The 20,901-nt window shown below is 37.2% G+C and overlaps 1 protein-coding gene across 5 annotated transcripts; it reads left to right on the top strand.

Moving 5' to 3' along the window:
* The first annotated feature begins 720 nt into the window (after positions 1–720).
* On the top strand, positions 721–19,497 carry plp1a (proteolipid protein 1a). Of its 5 annotated transcripts, none has more exons than XM_048175709.1 (8): positions 721–1,647; positions 5,779–5,965; positions 6,184–6,340; positions 6,729–6,897; positions 11,305–11,378; positions 11,532–11,597; positions 16,760–16,963; positions 18,300–18,436. In XM_048175709.1, the coding sequence occupies exons 1-7, from the start codon at positions 1,644–1,646 to the stop codon at positions 16,913–16,915; spliced, it is 813 nt and encodes a 270-aa protein (XP_048031666.1). In that variant the 5' UTR covers positions 721–1,643; the 3' UTR covers positions 16,916–16,963; positions 18,300–18,436. The 5 variants fall into 5 exon arrangements, 3 of the variants coding, with proteins under 3 accessions (XP_048031666.1, XP_048031665.1, XP_048031667.1); XR_007182676.1 differs by lacking the exon at positions 16,760–16,963 and adding an exon at positions 13,604–14,788 and having other exon boundaries at positions 728–1,647; positions 18,300–18,435; XR_007182675.1 differs by lacking the exon at positions 18,300–18,436 and adding an exon at positions 13,604–14,788 and having other exon boundaries at positions 728–1,647; positions 16,760–16,894.
* The last annotated feature ends 1,404 nt before the right edge of the window (positions 19,498–20,901 follow it).

Here is a 20,901-nt window from a genome sequence, read left to right as displayed (position 1 = left end):
TAAAACAATTTAACTTAGATATTATGTAATCTTTCCACTGTTAATTTTTTCAAAATTTGATTATATTTACAAAATACAATTAATTTGGCCAGTGAAAAAAATGTAAAAATTTTCTTTGTATTTTTGTCAGTTAAATAAAGGTTCAAGAGAATTAAAGGTACAATATGTAAGATTTTTAGATTAAAATATCCAAAAATCACTAGAACATAGGGTGACCATACGTCCTCTTTTTCCCGGACATGTCCTGGATTGAAATGGCTTAAGCCCCTTCAACTTTAACTCGGAAAGTTAAAGTGCCGTTTTTCAGTTGGATCAAGATGGCCCTGGAACGCAATTCCGACCAGGACATGTCCGGAAAAAAAGTGGATGCATTGGTCACCCTACTAAAACAATGTTTTTTATACTTGTGCACTTAAATTATCCCAAACATTTCCAACAATGTTTAAATCCAGAGAAATCAGCTATTTTAACCAGGACACAGATGTTCTTACGTAGAACCCGGAAGCGCTGCACTGTGTTTACTATGTGAATAGCGTAGGAGACTGACACATAAGAGATAATATGTTGAATAAAGATGTTATTTTTGTAAGTTTTTTGAACACAAAAAATATTGTCGCTTTATAACATTAAGGTTGAACCACTGTAGTCACATGTACTATTTTAATGATGTCTTTACTACCTTTCTGGGCCTTGAAAGTGGTAATAATGTTGCAGTCTATCGGAGGCCAGATAGCTCATGGATTTCATCAAAAATATCTTAATTTGTATTCTGAAGAAGAATGAAGGTATTACAGGTTTGGAACGACATGAGGTTGAGTAATTAATGACAGAATTTTTATTTTTTGGGTGAACTAACCCTTTAAGCCGTTTATGACCTTACTCCGATAAAGGAAAACTGGTAAACGCGTTTACATGACCACGTGCATTGTTGGTTTATTTAGCATAATCGGGTTAAGAACGTGCATGTAAATTCACTCAATGTGATAAATGAGTTTTAGGTCAAAAGTAATGAAAATGTATTCAGATTATATTTCCTTAAATGTGCAATGTAATGTATTACTTTACTAATTACAAATTCTGTCGTGTAATTTGGAACCAACACTGCTTCTAATCTAATGAAGGCGCTCTAAAACACGTTCACGTGTGAACATTAGAGGTCAGCAGTGAGTCGAATGTAGTCTGAATACACACTGAAGATTTTAGCTCATTAGCACTACCTTTTTTCCCACAGTTATAGGCTAAAGTTTACAAACAGTAAACTAAAATTTAGGTAAATAAAAATTACAGACACATTAAACTTTTAGTAAAATTAAAATTTAACACTCAGCAATTGATTTGATCACAGAATGAGCTAAATTCTCTTCTGTTTATAACTGAGCTAAAAGTGGCATGTAATTCTTTATCAAACACTTTGCATCTTAAAGCTGCTGATACAATGCAAATCAGAGGCACTTATTTTAAGGGAACATTTTGAAATGTTTCTGCATCATGACCCTGTCAGTCTGCTCCTTGAACTCTGAGCCAGTCCATTGAAAAGACACATTGTTTCTTAAGGTTGGTCTTTGAGTCTGTGTTCACTGTGTAGGAGACTGTGAGAGCAGTCTGTGGCATTATACTGAAGCTCAGCACCGCTGCCTACAGACATGGGTAAGTTCAGCATTTCTACTGTTTAAAGGGGATATTTTGAGCTATTTTGTATATGATTTGAAAAATGCTACTTGTATCTTGATAAACTAGTGCACAGAAAGCTGAACAATGCATGACAGTGATATACTTGCATATCCAATGGCTCCAAAAAGTACTACATATTTGAAAGTGTTTGAATGTCAATGCAATAGATAGCTTCTAAATTCCTGCTCTTAAAAGCTGCAGGTGCTTTTCTCAGAACTAATTTCTGTCCATTGTTTTAGCTCAGTGTTTATTGATCAGCTTGTGTTTTGCTGAGTTTTAGTGGATGTATGAAGTCAGTTCCTCACACAGGTGAAGATCATCACATTAACTACAAACATCATCAACCACATAGTGGCACAACACTTTTTGAACAGTATATATGTCTTAACATTTCAAAACTAATGTGAAATGTTTTGCTTGTGCTGTCTTTCTTGAAAATGAAATGGCACTTTCTTTGATATTTGGATATATTTACTGGTGCAGTTTTATTCTACTCTGAATAACTGCTGGATTTAAGACTTCAAGTTTTTTCTTTAGGTTTAACCAACTTTACTACTGTTCAAAAAGTTTGGGGTCTGTAAGAAGAGTTATTTTTGAGTCTCTTCTGCTCACCAAGGCTGCATTTATTTTATCAAATATAGTAATGTTGTGAAATACTTTTAACATAAAATGCAGTTTATTCCTGTAATCAAAGATGTATTTCCATCATCATTTGTCCAGTCTTCAGTGTCACATGATCTGTCAGAAATCATTTTAATATGCTGATTTGCTGCTTAAGAAACATTTCTGATTATCATCAATGTTGAGAACAGTTGTGCTGCTTCATATTGCAATTATTTAAATGTCTCACTGCTTAAAGTTTTGTAATATGGTACTGCTGAGTCAGTGTTGCCAACTGCTTTCAGTTCAAAGTAGCTAAATCCGATCCCTAAATCGCTAGATGACGTCATAATGGTGATTTCACTGATTTATATAAATATAAATCAGTGAATGAGATAAGAATCTAGATAATGTTTGTCCAAGAAGTTGCTAGATTTGTTACTAGGCTTTTGAAAAAAGTCTCAAAAGGAACGAGGGAGTCGCTAAATCTAGTGACAAAATAGCTAAATTGGCAACACTGTGCTGAGTCACAGCGTATTTAATTAAAAATGTTTTATTGCACATGATCATGAAATAATATTTCAAATAAAGATGTAAACGAAACAACCAAAAATAAAACCGATATTCCTCTGTTTATAAATAAAACAACGTGCGTGACCCCAAGTGGGCTTTTAACCATCGGCATTCTGCCGATGCTCGCGTGCACTATCACCCCCAGCTCCATCCCAAATCTTCCCCCCGCTGTATTCAATCTGGTTCCTCCCCTTTACTCATTTCAGTCAGTCTGTTGGGGGCTGAGGTGGCACCGGCTCTTTGTTTGCTTGTCATTGCTGGCCCTTGTGTGGCATCGAGACAAAGGCTATTGTCAGTGCAGCCACAAAAAGAGACACTCTGGCTCTTGGTCCTCCTTATTTTCTCACACTCCACATGCCGTGGTACAGACCAGCTCCGTCACCCACCCCCACACCAGCACATGATACGGATGGAAGAAGAATGCCCACTTACACTTATCCGCACAGACTCACGCTCTTAGCTGCAGCTGCTGCTTTGTTGCGAAGGAACGTCGCAGTGTTTCAGATTTGGCACATGTGAATGGATTGTGAATAGATGTCTATGACAGTATGAGCTTATTATTGTTTTGGATTTGAATGAGCACTGTTTGCAGTGTATATTATTAGTGTATATTATTTACTACACCAAGGTTGAATTCTTAGGGTTTATTCAAATCACTTACTCTGAGCAATAGTATGGATGCTTCACTTAGGCATTACTACTAATGACACAAACCTAACAACACTGTGGAGTCTAATAGGCTATATTTTTTTAGCACCAGTGCTCCAGAAATGTCTTTTAGGGTTACACTTTTGCTATATTCAATACAAGTTATATTTGTATACAATACATATTGTTTTAAAGCAGCTTTACAAAAATGCATGTTTCACTGATGTCGTTTGGCCCTAGTGAATCTGGCATTAAATCAAGAAACTGCATCGGTGGTGAGGTGTTGGAGATAACCTTGAAAATAATCAGACTCATATGATTTCCATCCTTCTCTAGCAACAAAATAATATCATATAACAATAATATATTGCTCTAAGTTAGTACATGTCATGTGTTCAGTTAAACAGTTGAAATTAGGCTATCTTTCAACGCATTATTGAAGCAGTAAAAACAAATTGTGATCGAATTTGCTGTATAATATAATGGCAGTCTTCTAAGTCCATCTATTGTTGGTGTCATCAGCAGTGATCACAAGTGAGGCTGGATCAGACCGGAGCTGGTGAAGTAACTCTGGCTGGGATGGACAAAAATTTCATCAGATTTGTTTTTAAAGGGTTAGTTCACCCAAAAATGAAAATGATGTCATTAATTACTCACCCTCATGTCGTTCCACACCGGTAAGACCTTCGTTCATCTTCGGAACACAAATTAAGATATTTTTGATCAAATCTAATGGCTCAGTAAGGCCTGCATCGTCAGCAATAACACTCCTCTTTTCAGTGCCCATAAAGCTACTAAAAACATATTTAAAACAGTTCATGTGACTACCTTAAAGGTGCTAAATAGGATGTTTTGTTTTATACATTTTTGCAATATTACTTGAAACTGTCTTTACTAACTGATAAAAGACTATTTATTAGGTGCACTGAAAGGAATAATATTAATATACATCATCTGTGCACGAGGTAGGGCCTTAAAAACATCAGCCAATCGTTTACGCGATCATCGCATAAACGATTGGCCCTCTGGCTTGTCAATCACTGCCATGACGTTCCTTGTGCGAGACGTGCTCGGTTGCGCGCTCCAGTAACTTTCCACACTCCACAGGCGCTGCATGCAATGTTTTTGTCAGGAGACAGGAATAACAACTGCAGATTATGAGTTACCTGCGGTGAGTCCGACATAATGAATCCACTAACACGACACAGCGAATGCCGGTGGTAAACACTCGTGTTCCAATACTCGTGCACGAGTTTTGGGAGGCGTTCCTTTGAAGTGAGCTGTGAAGGAGGTTGTTGTTCTTACGCATGCGCTCATTTCAAAAACTCAGTAACAGTCTTTGGATTCTCAGTCGACGAAAAAATCCTCTCTATCACCTTTAATATTATAAAGTGACAAGAATACTTTTTGTGCACCAAAAATAACAAAATAGTGACTTTATTCCAGAATATCTAGTGATGGGGGATTTCAAAACACTGATTCATGAAGCTTTACGAATCATTTGTTTCGAATCAGTGGTTCAGAGTGTCAGAATCCCATGATTTCAATAAACGAGGCTTCGTTACGTCAAAAGTGTTTTGCGATGCGCACTTCGAACCACTGATTCGAAACAAATGATTCGTAAAGCTTCGAAGCTTCATGAAGCAGTGTTTTGAAATCGCCCATTACTAGATATTGTTTAGTAAAGCTGCTATTTGGTTGTTTTTGCCACACAAAAGTATTCTAGTGGCTTTATAATATTAAGGTTGAACCACTGTAGTCACATGAACTGTTTTAAATAAGTTTTTAGTAGCTTTATGGGCATTGAAAAGAGGAGTGTTATTGCTGGTGATGCAGGCCTTACTGAGCCATTGGATTTTATCAAAAATATCTTACTGAGCCATTGGATTTTATAAAAAATATCTTAATTTGTGTTCCGAAGATGATCGAAGGTCTGTAATTAATGACAGAATTTTCAGTTTTGAGTGAACTAACCCTTTAATGCACTGTTAATTTGGATAATTTAGACATTTGTAGAAGAAATACATAATATATTAGCATAACGATGGAAACTAATCTTGTGTTTACAAGTAATATTTCCAAGGGGGCACCTTGTATAAGGAAAACAGTAGAGGACCTAACACAGTTCCTCGCAGCACTTGCATAATTTACTGGTGTTATATTAGTTGGTTCCTCATTTGAACAGATGAGGAGAATATGATGTGTGAAGGTCTAAATGTGTGATAAGGTAAACCATCTGAAAATGACATAAACTGACCCTTCATATGCCTTTGTTATAAATCTCAGGTTGTTATGAATGCTGTATGCGCTGTCTGGGAGGAGTGCCATACGTCTCTCTAGTGGCCACTCTACTGTGTTTCTCTGGCATTGCTCTGTTCTGTGGCTGTGGACATCAGGCCCTTACAGAGAGCGAAAGACTCATCGAGACTTACTTCACCCGTGACCATCAGGACTACATCACCCTAGCGTACCTGTGCGTGCCAGTTCTAATCAGTCTATTTCAGTTTTACAATTTATTTGCTTTTAATAAAAAGCTTCACAATAAAAATTCAATGAAAAGGGAAGTTTGATTAAAGCATTTTAAGGTGTCAAAAGTAATTTTGAAGCAGCAGCCCATGTTTTAATGTGCGGAACGATCAGGCATTTTAACATCTTTTTATTGAGAACGTGTCTTTTCTCTCTCTCTTGTAGTATTGAGTATTTTCAGTACATTATCTATGGCCTGGCCTCCTTCTTCTTCTTGTACTGTATAGTCCTGCTGGCTGAAGGCTTTTACACCACCAGTGCAGTTCGGCAGTCGTTTGGAGAATTTCGCAGTACAGTTTGTGGTCGCTGTCTCAGTACAACGGTGAGTCATTAACCGTATAGTAGGTTTCAGTAGTAGGTTTCAGTTTACGTTGGCTATTTTCCAAGATGTCGCACCCTCGTGTTGTTACAGAAACGCATATGCTTTACTTTCTTCCTGTAAGCAAAATGAGAAATTTTGAAGAATTTCCACACAATGAACCTGAATAGCTCCCAGAGGCTGTATGATAGAGGCTATGGTACAGCTTTCATATCTCATTTACACTTCTGTATATTCAAAATTGGTGCACATTTTCAGTTTCATGTTGTCATTGATGTTAAACCTGGTGACATTTATCACTTGACTAATCATAAGTGCAAATTTTTCATTTCAACTATTGATTTAAAATAAAATGCATCAAAACTGATATTTGTACGCATTCCTCCCACAGTTCATCGTGATCACATATGTCCTGGTTGTAGTCTGGTTGTTGGTGTTCTCCCTCTCTGCGATTCCTGTCTATTTCTTCTACAACATGGCAAACACCTGTCACACTATCCACATCCTCTCTGAAACACCCTCCAGCATCAACCAGCTGTGCATTGATGCCAGACAGTATGGTAATGACCCCGCAATACATTCATCTGTTCTATCTTTCAACAGCTTAGACATTTGATATTGCAGCTCTTTAACAACTATTAAAGTCCTGTTGATGTGCCAGTCTTTTGAAGTGCCTTGATGTTCAGTTCTCCAGAGAGAAGTAGTACATGCATACAAATACTTGATTTCACATGTTGTTGTATTCCAAAATGTGTCAGATCACTTAATTCAAGTGCATTTCCATGAGGTGTTATTTTTTGCATTAGCCAATGAAGTCAAGTCACCTTTATTTATACAGCGCTTTTTACAATGCAGATTGTTTCAAAACAGCTTTACAATGAAAGCAGGAGCATAATATTGGCTGCACAGCAGCTCTCGAAGAAAATAGTGTCATTGTCCAGCTTAAGTAAGTTCAGTAATCATTAGTTATTAATTTAGGTCATTTATCTATACAGCAGCTCTGGAGAAAACAGTGATGTCACCATCCAGCTCAGTTCAGTTCACATATAATGGCGTCAATGCAGGTAGATCAGTAATATTGTTGAATATAAAGTGTCCCCAACTAAGCAAGCCAGAGGCAACAGCAGCAAGGAACCCAAACTCCATCCGGTGACAAAATGGAGAGGGAGGGGGGGGGGGGCAGTGCAGGAACAGTGCATGATTTACAGGCAGCATTATAGGTCATAAATTAGATTAGATTGGAACATTCAAAATATTTAATCCAGCTCCATCTAGTTGGATTCATCATGCCGGTATGGAGACGGGTTTGTTGAGGATCTGTGCCACTGGCTGTTGTGTCGATGAGGCCTTCTCAGGGGAAGATCTAGTTGACACAGTCTCTGCTGACACTTAAGGGATATGTTGTGCTCGTGTTTAGGCACAGGTCCTCCATATGATCTGGATACATCTGACTACGGTAAACATCAGGATGAACAGAGAGACTAATATTAGTGTAGATGCCATTCCTCTTATGATATAACAAGCACATCGGGTGTTATAGGAAGTGTTCCGGTTCTGGCTGACCTAATTTATGACCTAACAATCATTTAACTGATTTGAGTATGCCAGATTAAAGAGATGCGTTTTTAGTCTAGATTTAAACAGAGAGTGCCTGTTTCCGAAACAATATTAGGAAGAATGTTCCAAAGTTTAGGTGCTAAATAGGAAAAGGATCTAGCACCTGCAGTTGATTTTGATATTCTAGGTATTATCAACTGGTCAGAATTTTGAGATTGCAATAGGCGTGAAGGACTATATTGCATTAAGAGTTCACTTTAGTACTGGGGAGCTAAACCATTTAGTGCTTTGTAAGTAATTAGCACTTAGCTAAGTGTTTTCTCTTAAAACCTATTCACAAAGATGCTGAGACCAACTTTTACTAAGGAATAGAGAGAAGTCTTAAGCTAAGAGTAAGGGCGGGGTTGACCTCGTTGCTATGGAGAATACACAGTGATTGGCTGATGGAGGAGGAGTCAGCGATTTAATCATAGAAATATTGTAGAATGATGTGTCATGTTTCCATATTAAAAGGTTTTAAAATACAAATGTTGCCCTATTCAAACAAATATTTTTTAATAAAAATGTTGCCATATTCAAATAAAGGTTTTAGAATGTAGGCTAAGTGTCACTAATTAAACTAGTATATACAGTTAATTGTCCACCTCTTGGATGTCTGCATCTCAAGAGAATGCAGAATTTAAGCGACAAATTATGTTTTATAAACAAAGTTTGGGAGGAACACATTCGAATGGTCTTTCTAATCAGCACGAGAAGAGGAATAAACACACAGACGAGAGCCCACTCGCCTATAGTTACTTTGATAGTTTTCTGCATCCCTCCGCCACCCCGTCCCTCACTCTCGGCTGGGGATACGAGGGGAACTTTGGGTTAAATTCCAAGCTCAGAGCCCTCAATCCCCTTGGACAGCACACCAAATACGCTTATTTTTTAATTTTTTTTTTTTTACTTTATTCAATCATTTGTAAATGTGAACTCATGAAAACCACTGCCACAGGTAATTGGATAAAATTTATTTATTTGTTAAAGATTTATTTTTGCCGTCTCATCATAGATTCAGATCTATAAATCAAAATGTATTGCATTTATGAAGAAAAGTTTCAGCACCCAAGGCTCTATCGCTATTCCCTCAATGGTGTACAGTGTCTTTGGGTGGATTAGGACTGTGTGTGATTTGGTCTTAGTGACTTAGGAGTCCTCTTGACTACTCCTAACGTTTCACAGACTTAGAAGCTAGTTTTAGCACTAAAATGCTTTGTGAAATACTCTTAGAGCAAAAATTTAGGACTTCTAAAATTAGGACTGACACGCCCATTATTTTTAAGAGTTTCTCCTAAATCGGCAAGTTAGGAGCTACTTTTAGCCTTAAGATGTTTTGTGAATACGGCCCCTGTTTTATATCTGTTTTTTATTCGTTGAACATAAATTAAATGTTTACCCTTAAATGGGTTTGGGAGTTTTTACTAATTCGGGGAACAGACACAGTCTCTATGTGATGATATCTACTGTAGGTGAAAGAGTCTCTTTGTTGGGATTTATCTGACTTCTGTGATTATGAGACAGTCAGCGGACGGTTGGTTTAGCCAGTTTGTCTGCTTCCTGACCTGGGCCCCCTCAGCTCTAAGACTGTATGTACCATATTACTAGAAAGAAGAGTGGCACCATCCTAGGAGGGATGGATACCATCTCTTTTCAACAGATCAAGTCTGCCCCAAAAACTTTTCCAATTGTCTATGAACCCTATATTATTCTGCAGACACCACTTAGACAGCCAGCCATTGAGTGATGATAGTGTTAATCTCATCACTCCGGCGAACAGGGAGGTGGCAAGAGCAAATTACAGTGTCTGACATCATACTTCCGAGTTCACACACCTCTTTAATGTTAATTTAAGTGATCTCCGACTGGCAAAGTTGGACATCATTAGTGCTGATGTGAATAATAATCTTAAAGTATTTACAATTAGTATTAGCCTGCACTTTTAAATTTGTTTTGTCAGATGCTCTCGTTCCCGGCAAACATGTGACTATGGTGTCTGGTGTCTCTATTTTCACATTCCATGCAATAGAATCGCCAATAACTAGGCACTTGAAACAGGATTCTCAATGGGGGCATCACTGAGCGGAGAGAACCTGTTTGATGTTCTAATCAGAATGGAACAGCGGCGTTTTGTCCCGTCACCCAGTTGCCCTGTTGCATGGGCTCTACAGCTGGAACCGAACAAATGTACAGGGTTCACTAATCTAGTCGCATCTAAAACAGTATCTAAAGCCCTTGCATTCTTACTATCCTTGATTAAAGTTTGGATGCGTGTCTCTAATTCTGAAATCTTCTCCCTCAGCTTGTCTGTTTCCCTGCATTTATGACATGTAAAAACCCTTGGCGCTGACAAGTTAACAGGCTAGCGAAATTCTAATACGTTGTGCTAGCGATATCGATTAAAAACTAGCGATTTCAGATTAATGTGATAGGCAATATAAGAAAATATCAGATATATGGTGATGAGTAAGTTATATTTAGCAAAATAAACAAGGAATGATAGTAAATAGAGATTCAAAATAAAGCTATAGGGAGCTACAGACGCAAATCACTCAGCAGCGAGGCAGACACTAGCAATCGATCAGGCAGCCTATGAGTCTATGGGTGATTCTCAAATGTACGGCTGCATGTATTAACTGACTTTCTATTAATGCAGTACAGTGAATAAGAATCGCATGAATCATCTGCGGTCTTCCTGTGGTTTACATCATAGGCAGTTTATCATTATGTGGTTAATTTACAACAAAACAAAACAAAAAGAAGAATGCCTTCATCTCTGAAACATTTTTTTTTCTTACATTTGTTAAACTCTGGAAAGCTCAATGCCGACTTAATTTCCTCCATTTTTCTGTAAATTAGAATGTGAAAAGAATTGTGGGTTATTGGAGGAGGTGAAGGATATTCTTAATGCATCCTTAAAAAAGCACAGATTGAAGGATACACTCACCTGTTTTCAAGATTTAAGGTGGAAAATATTTGTTACTTTTTTTTTTTTTTTTTTTTGTAGGCTCCTCGATTGAAATTTTTGGGGTCATTAAATTTCTTGTAAAAAGTATAATAGTTCATAACCATAAGAAACCAAATACACAGAGAACTTGACGTGTAAACTAGATTTTTTAAAGATTTGTCCATTATCATGGGCATTTTTATTTGTCATTGACCCACGTGTGTACAATGTGATGAATGGCACACTTGAATTGCGCTTTGTTCGAAATTGAGTGTCTGCATTCATTTCTGGCCTTAGAATCAATGTTAAACTCTGTTCTGTTAACGTGGTGTTATTTATACTGACACAGATCTCAATAAAACATCATTGTGCCTTGATCTTTTTCATGGCGTTACACAGTGTTTTTTGTCTTGGTCTCTCTAAGGTTTACTTCCATGGAACGCAGTGCCAGGAAAGGCTTGTGGGATGACCCTGTCTAATGTGTGCAAGACAAGAGAGGTAAGACATGGCCCCGGGCAGTGTGCGATTCAATATCATCTCTTAATTCATCAGAAAACCTTCTTCAAAGCCTTGTCAAATCCAAAGCTAAGATCAAACATTGAGACTGTGCAGTGAGTGTTCATTATGTCATGTTTCTGACTTGTTTTTCAGTTTTTCTTGACCTATGATCTCTACATCGCTGCCTTCGCTGGAGCGGGGATGACAGTCTTGGCTCTGGTGAGTGTGCAGAACAGAACACAATTACAGTGTGTTTTCATGACGCCATACACGTAGGTGTCAAGGAATTCTGTTCTTGCATTTATTAAAGGGCTGGCTGTGATTTATTGTTCTCTGTTGTCGTTAGAAATGACTTGGATGATTGTGAGAATTCTGTTTTTAGGCTTATTTTGCGTTTGGAGGGAGTTTTCAGCACTGTGAAAATGTCATGACAATACATGTGACTTTCTGAGGTGTCTGACATTTGAGCTGCTGCTGAGCAACAGCAGTGGCACTTTCTTAAAGATTACAAAGTGATTTTTATTAAATTAAGCTAAATTTCTCAGAACTCCCACAACCTCATATCGACTCTCTAGCAACAGCTCAAAAGACCTTAGCAACACATTTGCAGTGGCAAAAAAAAAAAAAATCAAGTGGCTCTGTGGTCTACCCAAAAAAAAAAAAACTTGTGATCACATGCAAACAAAGTGATAAAAACCACTCGCAACCACATAGCAACACCATAGTAACCCCACAACAACGTTGTAAAAACCATATATATATATATATATATATATATATATATATATATATATATATATGTGTGTGTGTGTAAACCGTCCACCATATTGGAAGGGTCATAGCTGGTCTATGAACACTCAAGGGCAAGTTGACTGTGACTGCAGCCGTAGTTAGACATTTGTATGAATATCTATATCAATAGACTTAAGCAGATTATTTTCATAGGATTTTGTTTATCATTAAAGGATTATTTCACTTCAGAATTAAAATTTCCTGATCATTTACTCACCCCATGTCATCCAAGATGTTAAGAATTTAAGGTTTTTGAGGATTTTTCTCCACATAGTGGACTTCACTGGGGTACAGCGGGTTGAAGGTCTAAATTGCAGTTTCATTGCAGGATCACACAATCCCAGCCGAGGAATAAGGGTCTTATCTAGCGAAATTATTGGTCGTTTTAAAAAAAAAAAAATGAAAAATTATATACTTTTTTTTACCACAAATGCTCATCTTGCAGTGCTCTGTGATGCACCACACATTATGTAATCACTTTGGAAAGGTCATGTGTGACGTAGGCAGAAGTACCGCGGTAGGGCAAAAAACTTATTTTCTCATCCAACTTCAAAATCCTTCGACATCATTGTTTTACCTTTATTTGTAAAGGGCGTTTGACTTAATCTTTGACGTTCGCTTTGTAGACACTGGATCGGTACTTCTGCCTACGTCACGCGTGACCTTTCCAACGTGATTACTTAATGCGTGGCACATCGCATAGCTAGTGCAAGACGAGCATTTGTGGTCAAAAAGTATATACATTTTTATTTTTATTTGAAAATGGCTGATTGTTCCGCTAGACAAGACCCTTATTCCTCAACTGGGATTGTGTAGAGCCCTTTGAAGCTGCGTTGAAACTGCAGTTTGGTTCTTCAACCTGTTGTACCCCAGTGAATTCAACTATATGGAGAAAAATCCTGGAATGTTTTCCTCAAAAACCTTAATTTCTTTTCTACTAAAGAAAGAAAGACAAACATCTTGGATGACATGGAGTGAGTAAATTATCAGGAAATTTTAATTCCGAAGTGAACTAATCCTATAACACAACAAGGCGAAGGTGTTAGCTAACACGACATTAATTTGTGTTTTATTCAAATGAAAGTCACAAAATTCTATGCAGGTGAACTAATCTAGGGCTGTGACTTAACAATTATTTTGGTAATTGAGTAATTATCGATTGTTTTTACGATTAATCTGATACTTTTTTTGTGGTAATAAATCGGTTCAAATAAAGTATCAAAATAAAGTATATTAGCAACCTCATAATGTGGTTAAAAGAAACACTCTGAACAACAGTAAATACCTAGCTATGCCTTGGCAACCACCTATTACTCCCTGTAGCATTGTGGGTTGGGTTTTGCACAGGCAAACACCACAGTTTTCTGATTTGTCTCTTGTCACTGGGTCATATTCATATTTATTTCCTTATGTTTCTGTCTTTCTCTCTTCAGCTCACATATACTGTGTCCACCACCTATAACTTTGCAGTTCTACGGTATCTGGGGAGGAAAGGCATCAGTCCGCGGTGTTAACATCTCTTCTGTCCTGGTGTTCACGGTGTCCCTCTACCCTCAATAACAGCACCATATTGGAGCACTTTAGAGTTTCTCATCTCTTGCTTTTCCACAACACGGTTTCCTGACTGTCTTTTAAATTCTTGGATGTAAAGGTTTACATTCTGGAATCTTTTCTCCAAACTATCTTTCATCTAATTTTTCCACCTATACCCCTCCTGTCCACCAGGAGAAGTATTCTGCCTTCAAGTCCTCTGGGATATTATAACTGTGCTAATGTAACAAAACGGACAGTATTAGGTGTGCAAAGGATCTATGTATTTTATCTGTGTATTTTATCATTCTTGTGCCTCCACAAAGAATGACGGCAGTTGTGGTTTGGTCACAGTTGCCTCATAAACCGGCTAAACGAGTAGTATTTTCATCCCAGCTTTACCAATATTCTTCTTCAGCAGTACATAACTAAACTGTAGAGTCAACATTCACAATGACAACCTAATTACACGCCACTGTGCGCTTATCTTGATCATCAGGGTTGCCAAGTCTGTGGTTTTCCTCTGGAATTAGGCTACATTTAAACGGTTGCCACAGGTTTATTTGATTGAAATGCCTGTATTGAGATATTGCACATTCTACCAATTATAAAACTAGTAAGAAGCCTTTGAGCTCCTGTGAGCTCATTTATAAAAAGTTGAAATTGTGTATATAATGCATAACACTGACTGTAAAATGTGTATTTTAGGTATGGGATGGCATATTTTGAGTTTTGATTATTTGGCAGTGTGTAATCGGCTAGTTTTGTTACACAGACCTGGCAACCCTGACGATTGAAGGCAGCTATTTGATTCTATTTTTTTACCCTTTTTATTATTTTGTTGTTGTTTTTGTTTTTAAAATTTGATACTATAGACCAAAGATATATATACATAGATGCCTCATATACATAAGCCATCCGCCATATTGGAACGGTCAAAGTCGGTCCATGAACATTTGAGAGCAAGCTGATTGAGCGTCTGCAACCGCATGTACGAATATCTATCTGCAATAGACTTCAGCAGATGACTTTCGTAAACTAACACAATACAACAAGATGAAGGTGTCAGCTAACACGACATTAAAAAGGTACCGTATAGTAAAAGTAAAAAAGTACCTTAGTAAAAACCTGTAATATTGAGTTAATATATATAAAACACAAACCAACACATTCTCACCTGTTAACTGTTATCCCATTTCACAACCAAATTCTGTTGTGGCATCATTCTTACTGTGAGTGACGACACGCTGATCGTTCTAAGATGGCGGGAATGCTGATGTGTCTGGAGCTGGAGCGATGGCATCTACGTATAGATATCGATGCCATAGACCTTATGTGCCAGAGAAAGAAGCGCGCAGCCATCTTTACAATATTGTGTTCGAACTTCCGTTTTTGCGGTAGCTCTGTATATTTCTTTGGCATTACTGTCGAAGAGTAATTAGTTGGTGAAATGGTTATTTATCACAAGCATTGTTATCACGCAGCGCTAAAAGGGGCGAGGCTACATAAGGTCTCTACTAGCAGGATAGTTTGATTGTTTCTTTTTTAAATATTTGTTTAGTTAGTATATGAGTCCATTTGAGACTGTCTGTGGGTTTATCTATAATTTAAGTTACTTAATTGGACAAAATCTATACTTGTTTTAGAAAATTAAAAATAAATGGCTACACTTTATTTTGAGGTTTCAGTGTTACAGTGTAATTATACATTTAAAGGTGCAATATGTAAGAATTTTGCAGTAAAATATCCAAAAGCCACTAGGCTTATATATTTTGTTCACTTGAGTACTTACAATATCCCAAATGTTTCCAACTATTTGTAAATTGTGAGAAAATTGCAATTTTAACCAAGGCTCCTGGACGCCTGAGGAGTCGCCTGTCAATTGCGTCATACCCGCATTACCCTCGGATTCCGGTTTTATTTTGTAGAAACCATGGAAACACCAGAGAACCGCTTTAATATTTGTTTTGGAACAAATGTTTTGATACATTTATAGACAGAAAACTAATTATTGTTATATAGCTCAACGCATTTAGTCTTATTGTTTAAATCTAATTTTCTTGATTTTCCGCGAGTATCATGCTTTACCATGCCTCAGAGAAAAACACTATTTTGTCAAGTAGCTAAGAGCATAATCAGATGCAGCTTTATTTTTAGTAACAGTAATACAGAATTTTCTCCATCATACAATACGTTTTAAAATGAATTGCATGCCATTTATCAACACAAGCCATCCAGCATTTAATATGATATTCTAAAATCGATCCATCTTACTGCAGTGTGTCTCAAACAAGTGTCTCAAAGCAGCTACCGAGCGAACGCACAGAGTAACGTTATAACATCATTTTCAACACACTCAAATGTATCTAATATGATAAAAAGAGCTGTGTTACCTCATACTCATGACTGGAAAAGCGGAAGCAGCGCCGGCGACTGTGTCATAATAAAAGTCTCGCTGCTCGTGAGGCGTGTGTTGCGCAATCGCTCCAGCGGCCTCGTTCAGCTCCCACAACACTCAGTCCTGCTCTACTTCATACTGCAATAACGTTAATAATCACATCCATGAGCATGATTTCTTCCCGAGTTCTATCCCGATTCTTTTGCACCGGCCGTTGAGGTGAAGACCACATGTCCCAAGATTTCGCGCTCAAACTTGGCATCATCAAGCTACGCTTTTGTTTTGAATAGGCCTCTAGCGACCTCTAGCGGACAAAAATCTTACATACTGCACCTTTAAGTACTGAGTATTACTATTAATCAACTACATGTACTTACAATAGGGTAGGATCAGGGTTAGTTGTTTGCAGTAATGCATAATTTACTGTTATCACTACAGTAAGTACATGTAACATGTAACAAGGACACTGTAAAATAAAGTGTTAGGCCTACCAACAAAACCATTGGGTAGTAATAACATAAGATTTTGAGATCCTTAAAAAAACCTCTCATGGTTGTGATGGCTGGTTTCCATAGTGACCATCCCTCACATCTGGTTGCCATGGAGAGAGAGACAGCAATGTGTGCAGTTTTCTTGTGACCCCAGCACTTTTTTCTCACAGCCTCTTGAAAGGACTGAGAAAAGCCTAAACAATGGACCAGCCCCTCTTTGTTGGAGGAAAGCCCCGCCACAAACCCATGCTAGGGGTCAGTTTACGCGTCAGAAGATATCGCCTACTGACAAAGAGGCTTCTGGGACTTTTCAGCTGCTTGAATAAAAGCCTTTCTGTGACCAGTGCATGATGGGGCTAATAATGTTTGTGCAGGTATTTTACTGCAGAGGGTGTCGTTGCTAATAGTGTTTCATGGCTGGGATGTTTCACTCAAAATTGAGAGCAATAGAAAGCAAAAATGTAGAAAACAAAAATGAAAAAAGCAGCTGTACTTTTCAGCTGTAGCTTAATTTTGTTCATTTTCTGTAGATGCTTTTTTTTCCATAACAAAAGTTAACCAATTTAGGGTTAAATTTGGTCCTGAACATTTTTTTTTTTATAATGAAAGTCTTTAATCCTGACACGTTGGCTGCTTGATCGCCCCCTAGTGTTTGGTGAAAGCAAGATTTTAGTGTAGATTTAAAGCAGTAGTTCACCTAAATAGTTCACAAATGAAAACTGTTATCATTGACTCACCCTCATGTCGTTTCAAACCCGTATCACCTCACAAAAAAAACAGTGTTAGACAGAATGTAAGTATGTGCACTATATTTCCAAGTCTTCTGAAGTCACATGACTGAACTAAAAAATAGCTTTCTTATTGCCTTTAAAAAACATGCCCTTCAACATGGCTTTTAAATCTCATTTGTGCTTCACTTGACATTTGGCATCATTGATGACAAACCTGACGAGATGCATCATAGAAGACTTGAAATTGTCTTCTTTCGCTGTATGAAAAAGAGCAGCGAAAACATTCTTCGAAATGTCTCCTTTTGTGTTCCACAGAAACAAAATTGTCACTTTTTTTTATACAGAGCTTTATATAAGGATTGTTTCAAAGCAGCTTTGCATTAATAAACAGGAAAATAACAGTATTAATGTTGCAAAATGTATCAATTATGAAACAAATTCTGTTTTAGCTGTTAAGCAGCTCTGCAAAAAAGTGTTATTATTCAGCTAAAGTCAGTTCAAATTTTGCTCTCATACGTTAGTGTCAGTCAAATTGACAATATTACTGAATGAATTGTCTTTTAAACCCCACCTGGAGCGAGCCGAAGGTGACAGTGGCAGGGAACCCAAAACAAATATAAAGTCATACAGGTTTGGAACAACAATGTGACAGCGACAAATATCTGAACTGTCATTGTGAACTATTTTGTTATGTAACTCTAATTATAAGGAGATTATTGTAGTTATTGTATAACGCTTTCTTTTGCAACATTTTTAATCGGTGATTTTGCATGTTTGTTTATGATTAGCACTAACAGTATTACTTAGATTTTTGTGTACACACTTTGTTCAGCTCAGGTTTCTTATTTTAACCTGCTGTTGGCTGCACAGTTTGTTGGTACTGTAAAAACTGATGGCTGGGAGGTTTAGCACGAAATAAAGGTCAGTGTCTTTCACCAGTGGTTCAGCTGTATTTTAATGCCTGTTTTGTTATTCATAGATTCACTGTCCACTGCACCTAGCAGCATGGCAGCTTGTTTTAAAAGAGCGTCATCGCAGAGAGAAGGAAGAGAGGAGGCTGTATGCACTCTTCGGCCGGGTGTTAAATGAGCACAGAGGAAGTCTGTGTTCCCCTTATGCGCTTCACACAGCTGATGTGTGACTAGAGCTGAGCAGGCTTTCTGCTGTATTATTCCTGAGGATACGGAGAACATATTCATTTGATGTTATAAACCAAACACTTTATTTGAGTTACAAAGATTGTTACCTGCAGGAAAGAGCATTTTGTTTAACATGTTTAAAACTACGACAGTATATGAGTTAAAGCAAATCTGCCTTTAAGAATAAACCACACATTATGATTGCTGTTGCAGTTTGTTTATTTGTCGCATTGGATTCTTGCAAACTAAAGCAGTCTTGACCTCCTTATTGCATTGGAGATGATGTGACACAGTAGGATAGACATTTGTGACCCAGCCATTTTTAGGGATTATAACAATCCCTGCTTTCGAAACACATTTAAAGACGCTTGTTTGCATGTCAGTAAAATAACAGTATTGATTGAACACTGGGGTACCAATCTTATACAAATCAAACAGTAAAAAGTGGCAGTCAGTACATTCATTGCAGTAATGGCCTTAATTCACCACACTTCATCCCCCACAATTCACTACTGTGGTTGTGACTGGTGACAATGACAGATGAACAGAAAAATACAGTATTATTAATGCAACACAATACTCTTGTGAACCGTAACATGATAAATACTGTGGCAGGAATGCTACACCACCAGCTCCAGCGGAAACAGCAGGGGTGAATCTCACAAAAAACATCCAAGATAAATTTCACTACCAAATGAAAAGAAAAAATATATATATGTATGCATGTTTGGTAGGGGTGTAACAACATTCAAACCGAACCAAAAATCACCATACACCACCCACGTACCATGGTACTCTCATGGCGTACCAAATGCCCCTTGCTGCCCCGGCCCATTGTTGAGGTTGACATCACTTTATCTTATGTCACAAAACTAATTTTTCTTCCTTGACATGACTAAATAGTAATTAGGTGTTACGGTACACATATTTGTCCCATGAATTTTCGGTACCTGTCTGATGTAGAGTTGTAGCCTAACCACCAACAATCACAATAAACTCTGCGTTTTGTTACTTTCAATAACAAAGTATCCTCTTTCAAATTCTGTCCATTTTATCATGAAATTCAAACAAAAAAATCCATTTTGATTTTGACTCTCTTTAATGCGATCATATATATTGACTTATGGATATGGTATGGTAGTCTGCTCTCATATTTTCTTTTTGTTCTTAATTTGGTGTAATAATGTTTTTTGTTCATATATTTTTTCTTCCTGTCCTTAACTGCAACCTGCTAAAAAGGGACTACAGATTAAAATTAGCCAGTGTTGGCTAAATCTGATGCATTTTACATATTGTATGTATTATTAATGTGCATTGTCCCTGTTAAAATAAAATAAAAATGAAGAAAAATTAATGAAAAATGAATGTGGTGTGACAGATCGCTGTACAGGTGCCTAAGTTCAAGCGGCAGCACGGAGTGCAAGTGAATGCGATTATCTCTTCCTCTTTAATACTAGTTACAGAATAAACATGAATGAACATCTGAAGGTATATTGAAAGATACAGTACAACTTACGGAAACGTATATCTCGTGTAATCGCTCAATCAGTGTTTCAAGTCGGAATCAATAAAATAACTGTAAACAATGTCATGTAGCATTACATTTACCTCAGGCAAGTCATTCAGAACAGCTTGTTAATTCGCTAGAGAAATGAACACTTTCGCTAAATATATACACTATATTTGGATCTGTTGTTAACCTTTAATATTATAGTAATGTGCAAGACACAATTTTATGTTTAGTTTTTCCCCCTGCTGTACCGAACCTGTACCAAACCATGACTTTAAAACCGAGGTACTTACAGAACCTTCAGTTTTGTTACACCCCTATATGTATATATGTGTGTGTGTATATATATATATATATATATAATATGCACACACATACAAACATATACATAAATATATACATATCGCTTTCCATTTGGTGTACAGAATTTATGCTGATTGTAAAAAAAAAATTGTATATATATACATTGTCTAGATTTTCATTACTGCACAAGAGGTAAAGCAAATGCGAATTTTGAGGGGGAAATGTGCTTAATTGTAATAAAATCAGTATTCATAATAGTATTAAATAGGCTTCATCTGCTTTACACAAACTATAATTTTTCTTTTGCTCTTGGGGCGAAAAATGTCCTGCACATTTCTTTGTGAGATTCACATGCTTATTGCAATGCTTTAGTTAACTTATCAAGTTGACATTTTGACAGACTAATCAAAAGACTTTTGTAACACTGATAACATGTTCAAACAGTTACACTTCTGCATTCAGTGATTAAATGCACAGAGAAACTTTCCATCATGTAAAAGAGGTCTGAATACGACGTAACATTTCTTCATTGTAAACCCAGACGTTTGGTACCTTGATTTGCTGGAAAACTATCCAATATTAGGAATAATTATGTTCCTGCACGTTCAGCAGTTTGTGTACAAGAAACA

This window comes from Megalobrama amblycephala, linkage group LG23 (assembly GCF_018812025.1).
Source record: "Megalobrama amblycephala isolate DHTTF-2021 linkage group LG23, ASM1881202v1, whole genome shotgun sequence".
NCBI lineage: Eukaryota > Metazoa > Chordata > Actinopteri > Cypriniformes > Xenocyprididae > Megalobrama > Megalobrama amblycephala.
The sequence above is the reverse complement of the archived record's forward strand: the minus strand, read 5'-3'. Positions and strand labels throughout refer to the sequence as shown.